At 45.3% G+C, this 24,159-nt stretch overlaps 1 protein-coding gene across 4 annotated transcripts in view; it reads right to left on the bottom strand.

The window, feature by feature from the left end:
- CABLES1 (Cdk5 and Abl enzyme substrate 1) overlaps nucleotides 1-24,159 on the bottom strand; it is a 68,505-nt gene that overhangs the window by 43,522 nt on the left and 824 nt on the right. The window contains exon 1 of one of the 4 annotated variants that reach the window (XM_025147895.2): nucleotides 23,714-23,736. The exons of 2 other annotated variants lie outside the window; for them this stretch is intronic. Coding sequence is in view for 1 of the 2 variants with exons in the window: in XM_046938215.1 (XP_046794171.1) it covers nucleotides 22,531-22,751 (221 nt within the window). In the remaining variant the exon portion in view is untranslated. Of the gene's footprint in view, nucleotides 1-22,530; nucleotides 23,737-24,159 lie in introns of those variants that run through there. One more of the 4 variants, XM_046938215.1, reaches the window with a different exon arrangement.

Below are 24,159 nucleotides of genomic sequence, written 5' to 3'. Positions count from 1 at the left end.
GAGCTCTCAATGTTCCCAAAATCTACATCCTCTATTCTATGTAACCAGTGATTTACACATCTACTGCCTTCACTTTCCTGACTCTGCAGCAGTGTGATAGCTTTCGGAAGGCTTGTGTGCCGTGATTTATGTTGAATGTGCCAGAAGACTGCCACGGCTGTATTTCTTAGAACAGCCATTACCTCATAACCTAACACATTATCATGGCAAGGCATCATAGGGCACCGGCTCAATTAAAAATGGTACTCAAAAGTAACAAAGAAGCGAACGGTATTAATTGTCTGTCCTACGAAAACAAAGATGCTTGCCAGAGCAGATACTACTGCATTGTAACAAACATGAATTCTTCATTGCACACCCTTTTTCTAAAGTAAAACACAGACCATTATCTCCTGTTTAATCAACATCAATCTAACAGATTCTACATGTGTTGTTTATGCCTGGTAGACTTGGTGCATTGTAAAATGATGAATATTTGTCTGTCCACAAGGAATGCTGCACCTCAGGAACAGGTATCCTTAGGATCAGACTTCTGAGAGAAGAAAAAGAATCAAACCTAAAATCAAAGACCCTATTTGAATAAGTCACGCTCCAAAAGCAGCTTTGAGATTACCAAATCCAATTATGTTGCATTTTAGAGTGATCAAAGTTCTTAACTACACACCTGGAAACCCAGGCTATAGGTGATGCCACAACATCTGGAAACACACGTGCACTAACGCATCTGAAAAAAAGCCTTCCACTCTCTCCTGTGTATGCAGTGATACAATTAAGACTGCTACCTTTTCCTGTTTGTTTCCCTTTATTTCATTCATGGTATTTGTTAAATTACCTACGGCCCTACCTCATAGCCTTACCTCCAGATGCACGTGCAATCTAGGAGAATGTATTCTGCAACCCCAAAACTTAACGTTAGATTCAGAAAAGATGCGATCAGGCACTAACACACCTCTTCTTCACAAACACATCTCAGACATTATGAATTACCCCATAATATTCTTCTGGCAGAGAAAATTAGTTCTTACGTGAGCAGAACAATGACCAAACTGAGCAAGTGAAAGCTAGCATGAGGTATTTCCTCCATGAGATATGAACTCTGGCACAGATTGTGACAATACAGAGCATTTACCAATGCGTGCTTTGGATTTAGTTCTGGGCACATTTGCCACAAATTCCCTCAGGATCAGATGCTTTTCTCACCACCCTATTACATATCTGGGAGCAAACACTGGTCATGCCCTCCCCTTGGCCATGCACAGCTAAAACACAAGCCAATTCATACCATTCAGAAAAGCCCAACGCTGATATCTTAGGTATCCAACGCTGGGCATACCTTCATACATCTGTGAATACATGAGTTACCGCAAGGCAGTTCAGTGCCACAGTTTTAAACACTAGCACATCCAATTAAGTTAATGCCCTCTTGTCCGTTAGCCCACGTCTAGACAATTAAGTATAGCATTTTGTGCTTACGCTAAAATGTAACAGAGCCTTGTTTCAAAAAATGACAAAACAGGGTCAGATCTGCAGGCAATGGAAGCGTAACTGCTTGGACACATCTGTGAGCTCGAATCTGGGCCTCACAAGAGATAGCTCTGTTCCCTACTGGCCTTCTTGCTCAGGACAGGCCTGAAGCCAAGCAGCGTGGCTGCCCTGGGAGAAGCAAGCTCCTTCCTCCTCTCCTCCACTCCTACCACTGTGACTAGGCACAGCGTTTGCCTGGGCTGACAGGTGGAAGCAGAAGATTAGATCATTTTCTCGTCTCCCTGCTGAGGTCTCCTGCTCAGCAGCACACTGTAACTGGCACATTCCCAGCCTGAGGTTGCTCTCCCATGGTACACATCTCTATTAAAAATTAAAATGTTTTTAGAAGCCGGCTCACTCCTTTCAGAACTCTTACTTCATGCAATCTGCACCGTGGAAGATCAGCTATGAACTGAAGACAGCCGCATATCTTTCTGAACATCCTCCTTATTAATCACAGAAAGGGGTATGACTCAATTTAAGAGACCGACCTCTGAGGACCCCTCACTTCTCTCAGTCAGCCAGCTTTGCAGAAGAGGCAGCAGCTCGGGCACCAACGGCTTGCAGATACAGGGCAGGCAGCTCTCCTCACAGCACGCTGACTGCTGCACCAGCTTACCCCAAGGGTGATCCCTCACACGTTCAGCCTTTCCTCAGCACATCCAAAAGGTATGTTGCATTCACGTTGCGCAATAAAGAAGCCAAGGGGTTGGCAGAGCTACAGCTAACATCACGCTGACCCACTTCAAGTGTTCCTTCACCTGATCTGATCTGGTGTGCGCATAAGAAAATAAATACATAAAGCAATCATTAGTAATAAGAGTTGCTGCCTATCTTCTGGTAGAGATAGTCAATCGATAAGGGTTGACACCCAAAGCTTACAGCAAGGCTGGAGGATCCGAGTTAACCAGCTCTTACAACCACAAACAAATTGCTAACATAATTATGCAGCTGCCTGTGGACAGGAGCTGTGGAGTGAAGTTTTATAGTATGTGTAGTACAGAAATATAATATAGAGAAAATAGAAGTAAAAAAATCATCAAGCTTTTCTTTCACTAACAGACATTTTTAATTATGTTTCTCCTCGGTGTTTCATTTGTTTATATTCACACACACATTATAGACGGTTTGAGGAAGAAAACAACCCCAAGGCAGCGCAGAAATGGATGCAGTTTGTACTCCAGGCTTTGCTATCTGACTGGAACAAATCGATCACAGAGCCATTTCCTCAGCATTAGCAGGAGTAAGGATACGGCACACACGGATGTAAGCTGACAAAGACTTGCTGTTTGTTAAGTCTCCTCCTTCCTTTCTCCTCTGGAGCTCTTGGTGCTTTCATCAACACCCTTCAGCAACATGGGGGCCAACACTCCTTCCAGAGGCCATGCTACTGCCTAATCCTCAATCATTTGGAGGATATTCCTTGACAACAATAAAACAAGGCACTCTGTCATCTGACTCGGTTGTAATTTTAAAGCTCTGCAATGAATCGCAATGAATTTGCGGCTCGTTAGCAATGAATTAAATTGATGAAAGGTTACATGGAACCAAGGACAAGTTTTACTGAGCATCTCCTGGCAGTTTTTTCTCCAGGCCATCAGCTCTCCGCTACCCAGTGAACACACCTCGTACTTCACAAAGTCAACCGCCTGTTTCCCTGTTAATATATATATATATATATGTATATATATAGCCTAATGAAAGCAGAAAGAGCCCCTCTCGTGTTGAGGCAGCCCATTTCAGGATTCTGCTCACATCTTTTACTCAGGGATGCTCTGATGTAAGAGCATGGCTAAGAAATTTGGAAGGATTTGCAGATTAATCAGCCAGAGAGAGGATGTGGGTTAGGCCTGCTAGAAGGGTGCTCCTCTGGGATGCTATCTGCAGCTCAACTTACCACAGACAAAAGGAAACACGCTTTGGGAATGCAAATGAATTAGGATGTCACAAAAAGTAATTCAATTTGGACCAGTGGGGATTTACATTTGGTTAGTTACCTGCAAGGTCTTTATTTAACTGTAATCTGGGCACAACATCTAGTACTGACACTCATTTGGACTGCATCTTATCAAACCTGATTTTTAGAGTAGTGATAACTTATTCCAAGTTTTTTAGATCACATCTATATTATATGTGTGAGTGTGTGTGTGTGTATGCACACTTGACCCATAAACATTCACTGAACAGGAAGATCTTTAATATGTGAAAACGTGTAAGAATTTCATTCCTATCACCAGTGTGGAAGAGTAAAATGGAACAAGACAGCTAATTAGTCATTCTTCATTTTAGTCCTCAATAACCACAGAAGTCTTTTTTTTTTTTTCTGCAGGCATTGTCTTACATCAAACAATTCATAGATAACAACACGAAGTTCTCTTCCTGAAGGCATAGAAGTATTTAGATACAGAAGATGAAACAGCATTGGAAATTAACTGCAACACTTCTCCCCTTTCCTATCCACTGGAGTATGTCCATTAGAACGCATTGCTAATATATAACTATATTACCAGACTGACATCCCACGTACTCGGCTGTTTCGGTACTATAGAGCACAAGCCATTAATAGCTGACTGCCTCATTCAAATGAATCAAGACAATTATCAGATGTAACTTACACAATTAATACTACTGCTGCCAGCATTTTCAGCTGAGATTTGGCTCTTTTATAGCTCATTTGAAGTCTTTAGGGGACGTGTTATTAGTACATCTGTCCTGCTGTAAACATAATTATCATGCAAAATTCTATTTATCATGCTGAGCAGGAAGCACTTTGTATCAGCCTTTCAGCTTGAGCACACTGATAAACAGGCATGCGAATGCATCCGCCCCAGCTAGCCAGAACTGTGCTCCCTGCCAGGGGTATTGCTGTTGCTTTCTAGTCGAGTCCACAGCAATTTTCTGAACAGGCTCACGACTTGTGCTTGCCTCAGATCTGTATTTCACTCTGCTTCTTTGGCACATTAACCAGTTTCAAGGGCTCCGTTACTCTCTGCTCCCCACTCCACCCCTGACCCAACAAACTCACGTGCAGGTTAAGAGAGCTGCTGCCGAGGGAGCACATCACCATCTGGTTTACCACTGTCACTAAAGAGAGGCTACAAGAAAAAAAGGGGGCAGACTCTTCAGTGAGGTTTGTTGTGATGGGACAAGGGGAAATGGTTTCCAACCAGAAGAAGGGACACTTAGGCTGGATATAAAGAAAACGTTTTGTTGCTGTTGTTTTTTACAATAAAGGTGGTGAGGCACTGGAACAGCTCGCCTGGAGAGATGATGGATGCCCCATCCCTGGAGACACTAATGGTCAGGCTGGATGGGGCTCTGAGCATCCCAGTCTTGCTGCAGGTGTCCCTGTTCATTGCAGAGGAGTTGGAGTAGGTCACCTTTAGGGGTCCTTTCCAACTCCAACGATTCTATGGGTGTATGATGACTGGGGCTGTACACCAGCACTGTAAGTCATGCCCACGTCACATGCACCACCCATTTCAATGCAACACCACTTTTAATACATTAACACAGGCTCAGGCCAGGCACAAGCAGGCGTAAGTTAAACAGATGCCAACCCACACTACAACAGATTTTGTCTAATGTGGATATGAGGTTTTAAAAAGTGACACCTAAGACTCTGGTACTTACATGCAGAATAGCTGGAAGCTGGATAAACAGAGAAACAGTCCTCACGGACACCCTGTTAACCTCCAGAGACCTACAGAACTTCCTAACACAAAAATAAGATGAAATGAAATAAAGGTCAGCCCTGCATAGACCTCCTGCAAACTACAGCTTTGTAACTGGGTTAAGCCAGCCATAGTCAGTGCTAATTAACTTGCATTGTGACCAAAAGTCAGTGGGCATCTCAAACAGTCACAGGAAACAAGTTTATGCTGGACTCCCTCAGGCTCAATAGGTAAAACAGTACACAGAGCTTTGGACAATGCAGACCAGACCTCCATCTTCAGGTACCCAATAGCACAGCTGCAATGTAGTTGGCGTTTTCTGCTTGATGCAGAGGAAAGAAAGCAACATAAGGGCAGCAAAAAGTGAACTTAATCATTTTTCTTTATCAGTTTAAACTCATTCCCAGCTGGTGTTGAAGAACTGGCTGGCAGGACCCACGGGGCTTGCAGGCTGCCCTGTGCTCAATGGAATCTCACTGCTGCAGCACAGAACTGCAGAGGAGACGGAGTCCTGATGGCATCAGGAAGCAAAAGTTGTTTCAGAGAGAAATTATTTTACTGCTGATAAATGTGAGATAAAGCGTACAGAGTATTTTTAACACGTAGGAGAAATCCACAAACCTAAACTAAGACAACTGTTATTGGAGGCTGCTGCTGGTCCATGCAGAACAGTCTCATGTTCATAGAAACTATGAAATTCACCGTTAATACATGGACCAATTCTGGATTATATTTTAAGTAACTTATTCCCAGATCATTCTGATGCTTCATTTAATTTTGCTAAGACAGGGTAGCTGTGAGAAATGAGCTAGCACAGCACTTCAATCAATTATTCTCTTTAAATTCAAGAACTGTGCGTATCCAGACTGCTTAATTTCTCCCATACATCTGCGTTTGCACATCTTCCTTCTCTGAAGAGCTTTCAAAAGCTGGAGTTTTAATCACAGGACTATTTTTGATCCTAATTTTCCAAGCTGCAGTAAAGCTGCTTCGTGACCTAATCTGATGGTAAATGTACCATCATTATGCAGTGGTTTCAAGGCAGTCGTACACTAACTAGTCATAATGTTTCTTATTTTTAATCACTAACATACCAGGTGCCTGGTGTCCAATTAGAGCTATCAGTCTGCAGACATCACTTCAACAGAGGTCAGCAAATGACTTGTTGAAGTTAAGTGCTGCCTGGTGCGAATATAGCACATTGCAGAACTGTGCCTCAACATTAACCCCCTCGGCCATACCCTGGTGCACAATGCTGTGAGCAAAGGCAAATGTGCTTTAACTCACACCAAGCTCAGGCTTTTGCTAACAGCAATGAGCAGGCCAAAGGGACACACGTAGGTTTCTAATAGTAAAAAAAGCAAAAAAAAATGCACAACACAGCTGGAAGAGCAGGATCTTCAGGAGCACCAATAGTCATCAGGAACCAGAGGTGTCTGCTAGGCTGTGGGTTCAGAGTTTTGACTAAATGGCAAAGAAATACATATGCATATATATTCACCTTTCCGGAGGACAGACAAACATTTCTTACTGTTGGAACACAGCACCTTTCCAAAGGATTCTGCTTCCTCAGAAAGAAGAAGCTCACAGTTTCCTCTGGTTCGGTTCACAAGAATTAACAGCTGCGTTTCCAGGCAGATGGAAAATGTGGCTTACACACAGCTTCCCCCTCTTCCCCACATCTAACAGCTTGCTGATAGGACCACAAGAAAGGTGGCAACAGCCACTAAAACTATAATCTCCCCAAAGTCATAATCTTTATGCAGTAAATATAATGAGCTTTCTTAGTGCCATACTGCAACAATGCTTATGCAATCCTGTTAAACAAAGTTATATTCAAATCCACTGAAAATGCAATGAATTCTCCAAGAGCTTGCTCTAGCTGTAATTAATGACAGACTTCATTAATATTCACTTATCCAACCCTTTTGCTTTTAGGCTTGTGTCCCACTAACACGGGAACGCTGGAGAAATCTCTCCTGTTAAAGAAACTGTCAGGCATTTGAGATAACAAATGGAGCAAGGCCATACTGTTCTCAACCATCTATTACCCCTCAACTTTGTGGTTCAGAAGCTCTTTCAGTGCAGGAAGCATTCTGCCATGAGTATCAGGTAGGGAATTGCAAGGTATTTTGCAAAGCGATCCAAACACTTAAAAGTCCCCCTCCTCCCCTCTGTACCTGTAAGGGGATTCTTAGATGGCCCCGTGCCATGCCAGAGGGAACAGGGAGGTTCCCAACGCCATCACTGGATCCTTGTACCCACAAAATCTGACTTCAGTATGATGCTGATACTGGTGTGTGTACTTCGGATGATCCCGAGGTCACTTCATGCACACCAAACCCACCTGTTCCCATGCTGAAGGACTGCAATTTTCTCAGCAATTCATAGTACTGATTCTCTGACACGGAGAAATAATCTGTCCTCTCAAATGGGAGCAGCCAGAAGACACTGGTTTATATTCATGAAGTTGCATCTTCCCCAGGCAACACAAAGGCCAAGAGCCCAGAAGACCAGCTCCTCGGGGCAGCCCTCAGAAAGGCTGCCTGTAGCTGCGTACTTAATGCAAAGTGAGAAAAATTACAAGGAGAAGCTGTGTGCCCCAGCCAGGCTCCCAATTCACATCTCACTACCCAAAGTCAATTAAACAAAAGAGCCTTGGGAAAAAAAAAAAACCTCTGCAGTGCCTTGAGCTGCTGCCAATAACAGAGGAGGGATGGGAAAGTAAGGAGGAAAGCAGGGAAAGAGAAGCTGTGTCCCATCCCAATATCATCTGCTGCAATAATTTTGCAGTACAGCTTCTTGTTTTGCTTCTACTGCTGCCCATGACTGTCATAACCAAAAATCACTAGGTCAGGCAGACCCAGGTTTCCCAATGGGACACACCTCATGACTGCCTCCGTGGCTTGAAGTGAGAACTAGGGACAGTCAGCCTCACAGCCTGAGCCTGGCTGCTGCGACCAAGCCCAGGCAAGAGCTGACAGCAAGCTGCTTGTAGGCACCACTCCTCGAGGTGGCCATAGAACAGCATTATGAAACCATACCCACATAAAGCAGGTCATTCTGACAAAGCTCCCTGCTGGATTTGAACATCTCAGCTCTGCAGGGGATGACACCCAGTCTCATGACAGGTTAACAAGCTGTTGGGCATTTAACATGCCCTGGAGCATCCGACTGGTTTTGCTGGGGCAGGCAGCAGGGCTGCCTGTACACGTCCACAAACAAACCGCATTTTCAAAGCGGGAGGCGGCTGCCTTGCAGAAAATAATTTAGCAATCTTAAAAGTTAAAAAGTCAGAAGTTCATCCTGACCACACTCAGCACTACAAATCTCAGAGGGAAGAGGCCAGATGAGGTTCTCACATCCAGACCCTTCCAGAAATACAGCTGCAGAGGTGAGGCTCATGGTAGGGCCCTCTCGCATTTCTCTGCACCTCCTCCTAGAAATGCACTGCTGATTGTCGGGGTGTACTTGCTTGCTTTCCAGTTTCACAACCTTGGCTTCTGCTAAGGGAGACAGCAGAGCGCAGCAGCTAGCCCTGCTCCCACAGTACCAACATCTGCCTCAGAAGCAGCATCTTCCCCTGCCTCATGGTCCTGGACAGTTGTTACCTCTTCCATGGTGGGATTTGGTATTTTCTTCTGTCAAAAAACGGATGCAGGAACTCTACAGGTGCACACACTATCATGTCTCCAGCTCTGGCTGCTGATTCTCTGACAGCAGAAGGCCCAAGACACCACAGACTGTATTCAAGACACCGCTGACTCTGTATTATCCATTCAAACAACAAATAAAAAGCTAAAACATATAAAAAATGCATGAACTTCTGAGAATTTTTAAAGAGTGTTATCTTTTGCCCTCTGGTATGAAGGTCTTGCAGGCTGCATCTTTTTAAATCTTTTTTTGATCTTGAAAGTTACCAACTTTATCAAGAAGGCAGAACACAGAGAGTAGATTGAGTACTTCCACCTCATTCCCGCAGCCCAGGAACTTTAAAAGCCTTCATCATAAACATGAGTGCTTCCAACTTGTCATAAAAAACACCCTAGAAATCTCAACAAATGCTAAGCCACTGTTTATAGTATCTGTTGCTTGGTCCTTAATTCTCCCAAACCAGAAATGACATGCATACACCTGCCACATTTCAATGATTACTGAACTCGCACGTGTGGAAAGTTCAGGAGATGTATTTATACGGCTCTGCTCCCACATGTCAGCTAAAAAGCGAAGTATTTCTGAAAGCTGAAACATCAAATGGGTATATAACAGCAGAATTGTTTCTTAAGCTTACCTGTGCACTCACTCGAACCAGCAGCTATTCAAGTTTAGGGCGGTACTTTGGTAGGTGAAATAGAATGTTGGAACTCTGACCATATTTGCTTCTGCCAAACACTGCTTTGGGGCCAGTAATCCCTTTAATTGCCCCAGATCACCTACAGCCACCTCTTGGAATAAGAGCCTGCTCTTTCAGAGCTTCAGACAGATAACAAAAAACAATACAACCACCTGGCGAAAATTTTGACAGCAGTTCATCTTGCCTCCTTAGAATCACAAAATGGCTTGGGTTGGAGGAGACCTCAAGGATCATCAAGTTCTGACCCTCCTGCCACAGGAGGGCTGCCAGCCACAGGACCAAGTACCAGATCAGACTGCACAGGGCCCCATCCAACCCGGCCTCAAACACCTCCAGGGGCAGGGCACCCACAGCCTCACCACTCCCGATAGGAAAACTTCCCCCTGACATCCAATCTAAACCCCAACTCCCTTAGATTAAAACATTTCCCCCTTATCCTAACACTATCTACCTGCATTAAAAAGTTGACTCCCTTTAAACATTTGAAGGCTGCAATGAGGTCTCCCCGCAGCCTTCTCTTTTCCAGGCTGAACTAACCTAATTCCTTCAGCCTGTCTTCATAGGAGAGGTGCTCCAACCCACAGGTCATCTTCATGGCCCTCCTCTGGACCCCCTCCAAAAGCTCCACATCTTTTCTGTACTGGGGGCCCCACACTTGGATGCAGTTCTCCAGATGGGGCTTCATGAGGGCAGAACAGAGGAGGACAATCCCATCCCTTGCCCTGCTGGCTGCCACTCTTCTGATGGAGCCCAGGGTACCATTGGCCTTCTGGGCTGCAAGTGCACACTGCTGGCTCACGTTGAGTTTTCATCAACCAGAACCCCTAAGCCCTTTTGAGCAGGGCTACTCTCAAGAAGTCCTTCTCCCAGAATACAGGAGGATATAAAGTGTGAAATGCCTTGAAAAAAAATCTCACGCTGACATCGCTTTGCGAAAAAAGCAGACGCACATCCAGACCTCCATGATTCAGCGCGCAGTACTCTACTAGGTTGTAGTAAGTTATATTCACCTTTAACATTAAAAGAAATAGATAACCGAGCAAAGTCCTTAGCGCCAAGCATTTGATCTGATTCTGCACAAACTCATGCACCTGAACACTCGTAAAAGTACTACCACTGCATGACTAATGACTTCTGCAGAAACCCTGACTGACAGGGCTCTTGCTCAAATGAATCCATCTAACCACTCCTTTTGGCTCTCCGTGTTAGGCAATGATTTTGTGAAGCCAAAGGCAATAAGCTACCTGTGAGAGTAAGGCTGAACGCATCGGCAGCTGTCTGCAGGATCAGGCTCTGTTTTTATAAAGCCATTTTTCATTGTCAGAAGCTCATTCAGAAATACTTGTTGCAAATTAATCACTTCTTTCAAAGGATATAACTAAGAGAGGATTTACTTCAGAACAGGGTTAGTGGTGAAAGCACACAAATATCTTGTAAAAAGACAGCTCTTAAGGCTTTTAGATGGCACAGACGTTAAATGCAGACAATGATTGTGATAGAGTTAAAATTATTTTCATGTGGAACAGCTAGCCTTATAATATCACACATCTTAGATCATCTGACTTCTGCGTCCGTCTGCATATTCAGCATCACGGCCCCAAGCTGAATAAACACAGGCAGAGAAGAAAGAGATTCTTGTTTCCTGGTAAAGCTTATTGCATTAAAGAACCAACAGCAGGGCAAAAGGCCCATTCAAAAATGTGTCACAAAACACTTCACCACACATCTAGGAGCTTTGTTGTGAGGACAAAAAGAAAATGTGCTGAACAGCAATATTGCCTAACGGGATTACATACACGCAACATAATTTCTCATTTACAGTCTTCTGGTAGTAAGGAGTTACATGGGAGCTGAAGTCCTACTGCACTGATACCAGTGACATCACTTTAGGACAGATACCAAGTGAACAAGTGAGGATACAGACCACACAGCTGTTACTGAAAATGCTTCATCTTACAAGGAGGATGTCACACAGGCAATTAAACAAGCACTATACCCTCCAGAACCACTTCATTTTATTATCTGTACATGTACGTCTCTTCCTTTTATTTCTAAGAAGGAAGACAAGAAGCAAACTTTCGTAGCATGCATTTTCGGTCACATAACGCTTCCAAATTATAGATAAGTTGCATCTGGGTAACATACAGAAGAAAGTACCCTGATGGCAGCACTACCACGTATTGAGATGAACTAAGCTCAGCATCCTCCCAAGCTTGTTTGCACATTAAATTTGCTGTGTTTTTATTAGCTAGAAAGAGTGCAAAGAAAGAGGCCCCAAACCTAAGTATTTCCCCTAGCTGGCTCCCTCCCTTGTTTTTCCTAACACACAGTCTGTACCTACCTACATGCATGCAGTGCTGTGAAGGTTTAAAAATAAACTGAAAATGAAATCTGGGAGTAAAACCACTATAGTTGTAGACAGGAACAACAACAGAAAAATATAAATAAACCAAAAACCACAGCATTTTAGCAACTAGTAACATTCCCTCCCCCCCCCCCCCCATACAGAATAAACATCCTTGTGTAAACTAATGAGGACAAACAGTGTTAACATACAGCCATTGTCTGAAGTGAAATACATGTTCAGCTTTCATAGTACAGCTCTAGCCCTATTAAGCTCTGCAGGCTTTACACCACCTTTCAGACTGCAGAAGCAAGCAGAAATGGATGCTCAGTCGCTCCGAGTGACTGCCACCAGCTTGGGCTGCACAGGATGATGAGGATGGGGAGGTCTTACAGGCTGAGAATGGTGCGAGCTGTTCTGCCAGCAAGCCTGATCCAGCTGCTCCATCCCAGCATGGGGCTATCCCAACATGGGGCTATGATCCATACAGATTCATCAAGTAAAGCAAGAGATACAAATGCTAACAGGACACTGATCCGTTACCTTTGGAAAAGCTACAATAACTCGGAAGATTTCCTCTCCTGGGCATGACCTGCTAGCTGCTATTTGGAAAAGAGGGAAAATGCATGCTTTTTTTTTTTTTCCCCTTTAGGGGCATCTTACAGAGAATCTGTCCAACAAAGGACCCTGAAGTACACTTCTGCCACTCTCTCTGACTGCACGTCCATCTCGAACATTGTCCTTCCTCGCTGCAAATCTCTGCAAAGGAGGAGGTTTAAACACTGTGATCTGAGGGGGGGCAGCCCCAGACAGCAGCAGCAGACCCCAAAGCACACAGATCTTTTGTTCTTTTGATTCTGCCTTCCTCTGCCTCCCCAGACCTGAACAATAGCAATGAAAAAAGAACTCTGCTCTCCAGACCTCAAGAACACTGACGACCATCTCCCCACAAATGCTACACGTTCTCTTCTAAAAACAGGATGGGACAGGAGGAAAACCAGGCTGAGTATGAGAACAGAACTGAAAGCTTACAAACTCTCATCAACACGTGATACAGAGTTTTGAAATTTCTGTTTTCCTCTCTTTCACCTTTTCCAATAAGCAGACAGAAAAGATGTCTGTTAGTGTGAATATTTATAGCCTCCAATGGAAAGAAGAGAGCCAATTAATTCCCAAAGAAAAAGACTAAGTGGAAAAGCATTTGAATTCACAGAGTCAAACAAAAATGAAGCCAAGTGAGAGGAAATGCATGAAAAAAATGTAAATCAGCTTATGTCCCTTTGTCCTATAAAAGGGAACTGAGACTATGAGCATACCTGTGTTTGACTTCAGATCAGAAGGATGCTTCTGAAGCCAACTTTGCAATGATGCTCACATACTGTGTGCTTCTCTTGGCACCACAGAACAGTCCCAGAGCATGAAGGCTCTCTCCCCCACAGCACTAAACCAGATGACAGCTGTCAGGAGCCCACTGTCAGTGCACCAACTACTGCTGGGCACCCAGTCTGCAGGGCCAGGCCCGAGCAGGCCTGTAGGCATGCAGCACAGACATCTTGTCCTCAAGCTCCAGGCTCTGTGCTCCGCTCCTGCTAGGCCACATTGCTCAACAGCATGGTGCAGTCTGCTAGATTGAGAAAGCCCAGTTCTTTCCCAGAGGCTTCACATTTAAATAATTCATAGTTCTGATGACTTTTGCTTTGTTTTCTTCAGTGCATTGTATGTTTTAAACAGCTTGTGCAAAGCAAGTGTAGTGCTGCCAGCAGGAGCAGGGAGGTGACCATCCCTCCGTACTCAGCCCTGGTGAGGCCTCACCCTGAGGTACTGCATTCAGTCTCTTCAGCTCCTCACTATAAGACAGACATTGAGGCCCCAGAGTGTGTCCAGAGAAGGGCACAAAGCTGTGAGGGTCTGGAGCACAAGGCTAATGGGGAGCTGGGATTGTTCAGTCTGGAGGAGACTCAAGAGGAACCCTTATCACTCTCTACAGTTGCCTAGAAGGATACTGTAGTGAGGTGAGGGGGTCAACCTGTTCTTCCAGATAACAGCAATAGGACGAGAGGGAATGGCCTCAAATTGTGGAAGGAAAGGTTCAGGCTGGATATTAGGAAACACTTCTCAGAAAGAGGGGCTGGGCATTCAAACAGGCTGTGCAGGGCAGTGGTAGAGCCACCACCTTCTGGAGGTGATCAAGAACTGTATGGAAGTGGCGCTCAGGGACATGGCTGGAGGGCATGGTGTTGACAGGTTGGATTAGCTGATCTTGGTGGTCTTTTCCAACCACAATAATTCTGTGATTCTGAGGAGCACAGTCGAGTGGGACTGACTGTCACCTCACAGCAGGACACAGACACACTGCGAAGAGCTGACCAGGCTTACAGGTATCTTAATTCCAACTTTGCTCTCATTCTAAACTTGAGAACACAACAACCCCAAGAGCAGAGAACCACAGTCATATCTCATTAGAAAAGAACAACCTACACTTCAATTTCCTGTTTCTTTGTGCCTATACATGTTAATATTCAAAAATGTAGGAGACTTGTAGTTATACGGCCACAAACACCATATTTTGAGTTAGATAAGGAGAGTTTTTGCCCATTTCACTTGATGTGTCATCACAAAGCAAGTTCTCTGACCCACTTAGTCAACAAGAAGCTAGCTCCAATAAACTCAGAATCACAACTATGGTCTGCAGCACCAAGTGCTCCCCTCAGAAAGAGAGGGTAGACAAGTGTATGAACCAGAGCAGGGCTGGTAAATGCAGGAAGCAAAACTTGCAGGAAAAAGCTTGAAGGAAAAGCATGAACAGTCTTTTTAAAGTGAGATTTTGCAAAGGAGCCCGGAGAGCTCCTCAAATACATGGTTCAGGGACTCTCAAACAAAAAAATCTCAGCTTGAACTGCTCCACTGCTATGCTCTCTTCAGCCCCAATGACACAAGACATGGCTAATACAGAAAAAGACACTGCAGAAGCAAAGTCTGATCATTACCATAACCTCCTATCTTGGGAAAGTGGATGTGAGGGTCAAGAGCTTCTCAAAAGCTGTGCTTCTTCTAACACATGCAGATGATACATACATACACAGGAAAAAAAAAAGACTGTGTTGAAATTTTCCTGGGAACTGTACAAAACAGAACTGCAACAAGTGCAAGACAACTGCTGGTTATACAAAAGATTGTGCCATCCTCAACCACTCTTATCATGTTCATTTATCCGGTACAATATTCAAGATAGGCAATTGCTTGACAGATTGGAAACATTGCCTCTGCACCTACAATAGAATAGGCAGGCCTAATCCTGTTCTCTTTGTACTTTAGCAGTTCAGACCATTCCTTTTCACATGCCTCAACATTTGCAAACGTGCAATGGTTCACAAGGTCTTTTCCACTTCAGCCCCTTCTTCTCCATCCCTCACCCCCTTTCCCAGTGTAGTAAATTATAACCTACATCCCTGTGAGGTGCCCTACTGCAGAAAACAGCAAAGAGGGCTAGGGGTTAGTTCATAAACTACATGAAAGTGCAACAGGGTTTTGTACGGCCTTGAGCACAGCATCAGTACCTCACTATAAAAATTCTCTGCTCCTGTTGCAAGGATATATTGTTACGGAAGATGAACTCTGAGCTCTGGACTCAATGGGAGAAAATACACATTGCCATTAACATTGTGCATTCAGTCTTAAAGTATGGGGCTGGCAATATCTACTACTGCTGCCTTAAAAATGACTACTGAAGGGTACTGACAAATTAATACAATATTTTTTTAAATACATTTGCTCCAACTCTGCTCCCTGTTACACTTCAGCTCTGCCTTTGGCTTGCATAGCTCCAAATCAACATGGAACCTAATGAACAAATAAGAAATTAATGCAATAATTTCTTTAAAACAAACAGAAGCACAAAACCCCTCACAGTGAAGACTGTTCCTTAAAATAAATATCCATAGACACTTGCTGCTGCTTGCAAGTCTGCTCATGATTCCTGCAGTTGAAGCTGCTTCTGAAATAGAAAAGCATTTTAACTTGAGGTAAGTTGTGCACACGTGACGATGTGGATTTTGTAGATGAACTGCAGAGAAAGGTCGTTATGGGGGTACTTAACAAAGGTACTTTGTGTTCTTCTGTAAATAGCTTTACATTTTTAAGTAACCAACTCTTATCTGCAACCTTCTCTGTATTAGGTTATGTGAAAAGATGGCATTCTACAAGCACCATTTAGGGTTCAAACACAGTTTTGATTAAGGAAAACAACAGCCTTATAAAATTAAAGAGGTTCCCAAGATACAGAAGAGTTGAAGGCAGGAGGTTACATTAACTCTGATTTAGAAAGCATAATTATGCCTTTGTATTTTAAAGAACATTTTTCTGAGACTATTAATAGCAGCCTGTGATTTTTCCATGTCTTTTTACATAACATGCTGCAGTACCTGCTCAACTCACCTACCAAAGCAATTAAACCATACTTTGCACTGTCACATCAGAAAGTGCTTTCCCTCTCCTCGCTTTATCCAAAAAAACACGCCAGTGTTTTACAGTGCATAATTACGGAAATGATATCATTCACGTGCAGCAGTGTGGAAAACTACAAAGTTTGCTTGTTAACTACCAAGTCTGCTCAACCCTGCCTATGTGCCAGGCACCAAAATGGAGTCGTCTGTTTCATGTAGTTCTGTCACCTAACAGGGGCAGCCCTCTGTGCTGTGCAAACCAAGCACACCCCTACAGACACGTGTGCAGTTCTACTGTCAGCCCGCATTTGCCTGGGTGGAACTGATTGAAAACTAGACTGAGAAAGGAGGAAGTGAGCCTCCTTTTCTGCTGGATCTGCAAGTATTAACTCAAGCACAGAAGCAACAGGAAAATAACTCTTTGTCTGTAGAGAGGCATGACTGACAAGGCACAAAGAATAAAGTTGTTGAGGAAAAAAAAAATTCAAAAAGATGTTTTCCAGACAAGACATGATTCAGACCACAGCTGATCTCTAGCTTCTGTTTTATATTATATCCTTTAGACAGGCTGAGCACAGTGGGCTGGGAAGTACAAGTTCCCAAAACACAACTGTGAGCAAGGTATGGACTGCATATGAGGAGATCTACGCTGTCCATACTGATGGCATACATGGTTCAAGTACGCCTAGAGGCAAAGGGTCTTAGGAGAGTCACCTTCCGGTTCTCCTTTTTCCATCTCTTCACGTTTCAGATGAAAGCAGACATTCTTTCATATCCTTCCTGAAGGACCCTACTCTCGGACCTTGGGGTGGTGAAGTTCTGCTCTCCCCTCCTCCAGTACCATGTGCCCAAGAGACTAAGACTGAGCAGATCTACCTCCAAAGCAGGCTGGCAATGCAGTGTTGCTTGCACCCTCTAAAGAGCACACCATCATGCTGGGGCTGGAATTTCTTCTTCTGCTAGCAGCTGGGAACAGGCTGTTCCACTGTCAGCTCTATAGAAAAGCAACAGTATTAACATCTGAATCTTTCATCATGATGAAATTAAAATCCAGCCACATTGCCAGCATGTACTCCTGTCAGACAGGGAGACACCTCAATTCAGGATCTCTCAATTCCCCTTTTCCCTCCTGGTTTCTTAACCCCCGTGTGATCCAGCCTTGTTGGAAGGCTAGGACCTCTCCCTGCATCTCCATCGCCTGCAGACACACCAGAACTACATTACGCTGGGAATAATGAAGCCTACTGCTGCAAAGTGAGCAGCATTAACTTTTTAGTCCTCAGCATCCTATCCAAAGTCGAGAAAAAGAAAATAAAGCAGAATTCCCCCCCCCCCCCCCCCCGTTTGTTCCATGAGTGTCATTCCAGTTGTATGATGTGGTGCAGAGAGAAGTCAGCATAGAGTCACCTTACAGATTTTTCCTGTTACACAAAATTAGGGGATTTTTTTCCTCCTTCATGGGAAGATTTATGTTTCTTTTGAATGCTTTTATCTATAAAATGATGTTCTTACAGCTGATTTGTCTTGACAGCATTCAGGTTTGAAAACCTAATTACATTTGCCTTGGCAACATGATTACCTGTAGGAACACCAAAATGCAATCTATAGTTATCCCATTGAAAAGTTATAAATGAAGTTATCTGGCTTTCTGTTATTTTTATCCCAACAATATTATACAGAAAAGCCCATGATAATGCAAAGATTTATTATAAGCCATAACTTTATGCACCGACCGTTGACTTAACTGAGTAATTTCATTCATAAATGCATACTTAAGAGCTTGCAGGATCCGGGGTCAGAAAGAACACAGAACTCCTTTTGCCATCCAAGACTAACAGGGAAAAAACACATTTCAATTGTGGGGAGAGAGTCTTTCTTTCCCTAAGCCTCAAAATTGCTAGTCTAATTTATAATAACATGGGAAAAAGTAAAACTGCTTACTGAGAACATGTAATTGTCCTTTATATTCGTATACAGGGGAACAGGACAGTTCTTAACAAATAGATAGGTAGATACATCAACACTTCTTAAAGAAGGGAAGCCAGCCTTTGTTTAACTATTCATTCCCTTCTAAATTTTCCATAACAGAAAACTTTCCTTCAGCAAAAACTCTGAAACGTAGCCACTAAGAGCAATGTTGACTCTGAAACACATCATTAGAACAGAAAATACATTTAGCATTCATGACAGGAAGGCAGTTGCTACACGTACAACACAGTAGCCACTGTAGAGGAACCTCACAGTTCCTTAAATACACACTCTTCCAAATCTGCATACTGCATCCTGAAAAGCAAACCCTAAGATGCATGCCAGAGAGGTTCCCAAAAGCATTCACTGGCACATCATGTTTTCTCCAAGCCGCAGTGAAATTTTCCTCTCCTAACTGATCTGATGGGTTCTTTGCTCTGTTCCTGCAGCAAATAAAGCTTTGCTAAGCCCCTCTTACGAATCCAAAGCTTCTCTGCAAACTGCAGGCTGGTAGATTTATGATACATGGTGCGATTTCCATTTCCTAGCTATCACATCTTACAACAAGCTGGCAAGGGTTTATCAGTCAGGTTACTGAGGCAGCCTCACTGCACCTGCTGTGTCGCCATGCCTGCTGTGGTGTGGCAGTCCCACAGGGGCCATCCTGTCTGCAGAACTGTTTGCAAGGAAGGACTGCTGATGTCCTCAGAGGTACGAGAGTATGTCCAGAGGCAAATTTTATGGACATTTGCATTGCTCGAGCAGAATCGGACATTCAACATGGGGTAAGTTTACATCTACAGAAGCTGCAATGCAGAAAAGTTCCAAAAAAATACAACTGAATTCCTGTATTTTCAGATTAGAATCATAGAATCGCTAAGGTTGGAAAAGACCCACAGGATCATCCAGTCCAACCATTCACCCATCACCAATGGTTCCCGCTAAACCATGTCCCTCAACACAACATCCAAACACTCTTTGAACATCACCAGGCTCAGTGACTCCACCACCTCTCTGGGCAGACCATTCCAGTGCCTGACCACCCTTTCAGAGAAGTAGTAAACTATACAGATAAGCCTTTACACCTATGTAGTGAAGAACTTGACTGAGAGACAAAGAACAGCTAAAATAAGAAACAAATAAATCACAGTTTGGTTCTGAATCTACAGAGACCCCAGAGAGCCTACCTGGCATTCATTACTCTGAACTCAAACATTTGAACATTTCAGATCACATACTTGTATTTTGGTTGTTTACAGCTGCTCCAATCAAAGCTATATCCTCCACCAGAATAATTCACAGAGTCATAATAGCTACTGATTAAAACATACTCGCTATACAAAAGCTGCCATCTAACTACTGTCATTATCTCATCTACCTACCAACCATCAAACTACATTCTTGTGATGGTCTGGGGGGCTGGTGAGTCACATGGATGCTCCCAGTCCTCACCTCTTCATCATGCTTGCAGGAGTAGCATGCAGCAACTTAACAAAACGGGCCAGCCTGCCTGCCTGAACAGGAGCTTTGCTGATAAAAAGAAAGCAACTGAGCTGGCTTTAGGGTCATTTCACTTCAAAACCTGTCAAGCTTTGAGACTCTCTTTCAGAGACAGCTCTGCCTTAGCGTCTCTCTGTCTATAAAGATGACTAATTAATGCCCTAGTAGTTGTGTACACTATGTTCTGTCCAAGCTCCTCTTCAGAATTGACAGCAAAGAGGTTTTTTTCTTGTCTGATGAATATTGTCTTTCTTGTTGGTTGATGATGTTTACTGAGTATTATAGTAAAAACTGAAATAGGCCACAGCAAACTTCTGAGCAATTTTATTTAAAGCTCTTTGAATTAAGGAAACAAAGCTGATGTAGCTATGCTGTCTACTGGCCTATGCATCCTCCTATCACTGCACTACAGTGACTTCTGAACCACTGGTCAGCCTCAAGTGACACCTGGAATAGAATGGTGGTTCCACATGTTCTAAGGAAGAAATAGGAAGAGGCTCAAACCTGTGCCTTGACCTCAGGGCATCACAGAATGGTTTGGGTTGGAAGAGACCCTAAAGCCCACCCAGCCCCACCCTGTGCCATGGGCAGGGCTGCCACCCAGCAGCTCAGCTGCCCAGGGCCCCATCCAACCTGACCTTCAGTGCCTCCAGGGATGGGGCACCACAGCTTCTCTGGGCAGCTGTGCCAGCGCCTCACCGCCCTGTGAGTGAAGAATTTCTTCCTAAAGACCTGTAAAGATCAGAGGTGGGTGCCAGTCCGTGTGGATGCTGGGCTGGCCTCGTTCAGCATATGCACAGCTCAGAAAGCAAACAGGGCTTTGTGCTTCCTTCACAGGGCCCACGAGGAGCCTGCAAGTTGGAGGCACAGGGACAGCAAGTCCATTCCTGGCATTGAAGACTTGGGCAGGGCCTGCAGTGCTGAGAACAAGCCGCAGCAGGACACTGGTGCAACCACTGAAACAGCCCCTATTACAGAGTCTTAATCCCCCTCTTGAGTATCCCTTCTTTGAGGTGGCACAGGACAGCCATTTAGCTTCCTGAAATGATGACTGAAGTCACCAAAGCATCCCCTCCTTCAGAGGCAGCAGTGATCAGTGTACACAAGGTCACACACCTATGAAAAGACTTAGTTCAGCATGTGCACTTTCCATTCACTTCTCAGACCATTAAATCGCTGTTTTCACGCTGTTCTTGTCTACATCGTTCTAAAACTCAGGCTGCCTCAAGGGCTTTAGGTTCAGTGAATAACAGAGCCTCAACTGCACACAAAAGGTCCGATGCGATTCCAGTGGCTCACAAGCAAACTCCTGAGGCCGGCACGACCCCAGTGGGTGGACAGCGCCCTCCACTTCTGTTCTGCTCCTCCTCTGGGTGGGACTCTGCCTGTAACACACTCATTTCCAAGAAGCTCTTCTTTTGCCCAGCTCCACAGTAAAAGTGGGGGGCTTCCTGGAGCGCCTGCACCCAGTGAGGCCCACAACAGCCAGGCACGTCTACCAATTCAGCACCTCTCCTTATTGCCTCTCTGTGGAAGATGAATACTGGGCCAAAACGTCAACTGTTTTAAATACCCAAATGCTTTCATATCTTCAGTGCGAGCCGGAGTTCATGCACAACAAAACTCTGCCAGTGAACGGAAAGCTGAGCGAGGAAACTGTCTCCCCTCTGCACTGTGAGAGCTGAATGAGGCAGGAGGTGGAAGGCACGAGCAATTTCTAATGGGTAGAAACAAATTGAATCTTTACAAGCTTTAATCATCATACATTAATTTCAGAATTAGTCAGGAAATGAGATTCGTTCTGCAGGTCAGTATGTTCTGAAGATAAATCCACTCGAAGCACGGTAGCTTGAACGCCTTTCCTTACCGAATCCCCCTTCCCCCCCAGCAATTACTCAGCAGATATCCCTTTCTGGTGCCTTTCCCAGGCCAGATGCTCTGAGCACAAATTCTCCCTCCCATCTGCTGTCATACAGTGACACAGACAAACACAACTGTAAGCACCGCTTAAACTCCAAATCCATTCATTGATTTGTTTCCTTGGCAAAACCACACTCCTTCCTTACAACCTGAGCCACTGGGAAAAGCTGCGCGTAGAAAAGGAAACTTCACACATGGAAATGATGGTATTTTTTTTTGCAAAGAAAACAATGGCAATAAGAATCATAGGCATAAAGAAAAACAAGCGAATGGGGTCATCACCCAACCTCCAGACTCTGTAATGATTTTAAACCAGCGTCGTTGAAAACTTGTTCCACAGAGGTCCTCGCTAATTGAGATGAAGCTATTGAATTAATTCAACACGAAACAAAACGTGGCACAGCCTGACCCCAGGTTCTACCACCCGGCTGAGACAAACTTCTTCAGCCCCAGACGAGCCTTAGGCATCAACGAGCCACCTCCTGCACCAGAGTTTTTCCCTTTCATGTAATTACACAACAGCCTCCAAGCAGCCCCACGTTCCTCCTTGTGCCATTCGTGCCTTGTGAATATGCACAGAGCTCAAACCCAAACCACGTTAATGATAACCTTGTTAAACATAAACCAGTCTGCAATTATACAGACTGCTAACACAAACAGAAAAGTCAGGCAACTTCGATTGCGCGTCAACAACGGTCTCTGAGAACTAAATAAAAACAATAACATAATGCCCAACAGGGTAACAGAAGGTGGCTCTTCGTGCCTAAGCACAGAGGACTGTTCTGTCAAATGACACAAACTCACTTCCAAGCCTTGCTGCAAGGAGAGCAAACGGGTGGGAGGAGAGGCAGCAGACGTACACACCAACTACAGAAATCTGATTTTCCTGTCAGCTGCTCCGTGCTCTCATGGCTGTCTCCGGGCAGTCGCTGCCGTGCCAGCCCCCCGCCACCCGCCCATGCCTCCTGCAGGGCAGCACAGGCTGCGTGAGCACCTGCTTTGGGGCTGGTGCCAGCCACGTGCATGCCTGTGATTTACCTTTGTGTAACATCGGGGTCTGGACAGCAGCACTGAGACGAGGAGCAAAGGCTGGGTACAGTCACTGCATGCACACTGCCATCCTACCCCTTCAGCTGTCCTTCTCCGCTGTTTAATACATACATGTTCCGAAACAGAACCAAATCTGTCAAACACAGGCCAAGGCCTGTCCCAGCCTGCACATGTGCCGTATCTCAGAGCCACCAGCACAGCCATGGGGCTTCGGATCTCCAGTCTGCAGACAAGGGCAGAGGTTTAGGTTGGATATTAGGAAGAAGTTTTTCCACACAGAGGGTGGGGACGCACTGGAACAGGTTGCCCAAGGAGGCTGTGGATGCCCCTTTTCTGGAGGCATTCAAGGCCAGGCTGGATGTGGCTCTGGGCAGCCTGGTCTGGTGGTTGGCGACCCTGCACATAGCAGGGGGGTTGAAACTAGATGATCACTGTGGTCCTTTTCAACCCAGGCCATTCTATGATTCTATGCTTACCTCCCTGCATTAACTTTGAAAAGCAGCCATGGAAGGAGGAACACCGAGGGTGGCAAGTAGGGGCACGGCAAAGTAACGAGAGGTTGAGGAAGAAGTGATGCAGGTGGGACCAAGCATCACTCCAAGAGCACGAGCAGGATGTATGGGTGCAAGGGAAAGCAAGGAGGATGCTCTGGAGCACTCACTGCAGGAAACACTCAGACTCAGAGAGAAGACAGGCTGTAACCCAGCGGCAGGCTGCGGGCTGGAAGGTAGGGCTGACACCTGGGGGGCAGCTCCAGAAAGCCACCAGTACACCCAGACGGAGGGTGAGAAACAGGGAGCACAGCCGAAACAACCGCCTCCCAAACACCTCGGATTTCTGCAAGCTAGTTGGTTCTGACAGCGATTTTTCCGCGACGATCCATGCTTAACTACCCTTACGAGCCCTTGCAATAACGGCACTGTGACTCAAAGCCTACCTATGTGTCCGAGGGAGAAGCAAGGAGGGAGCGTGGCGAATGGGGAATGTGGGAGCGGCAGCCGATGCGGGCTCGGAGCGCGGTCCCCTCTTCCCCCTCCAGCCTGGGATACCCGAGAGCGCTGCCGGAGAAGCGCGAGCAGCTCATTTTGCACCCGCAGAGCAATCTGCCCACACGTATTTGCACGTTTCCACACGCGCCCGCGGCTTCTCGGCACAAAGCCTCCGCTTTTCGAGCAGGTGGGATGCGCTCGCCTCGAGGCGAAGCGGCCCCGCGGCAAGCGACGGCCCACGGGCACAGCCGGCGCCGGCGGCCGAAGGGCGTCCCGGGGAGCCGGCAGCGCGCAGCCCGCAGCCCGCCCGAGGGGTCGGCGACGGGCGCGCCGGAGAAGCGCCGCGGCAACGGGGAGACCGCAGCCCGTCGCGCGGCCCGCGGACGGGGCTCGG

The sequence above is a fragment of the Gallus gallus genome, chromosome 2 (genome assembly GCF_016699485.2).
Source record: "Gallus gallus isolate bGalGal1 chromosome 2, bGalGal1.mat.broiler.GRCg7b, whole genome shotgun sequence".
NCBI lineage: Eukaryota > Metazoa > Chordata > Aves > Galliformes > Phasianidae > Gallus > Gallus gallus.
The sequence above is the reverse complement of the archived record's forward strand: the minus strand, read 5'-3'. Positions and strand labels throughout refer to the sequence as shown.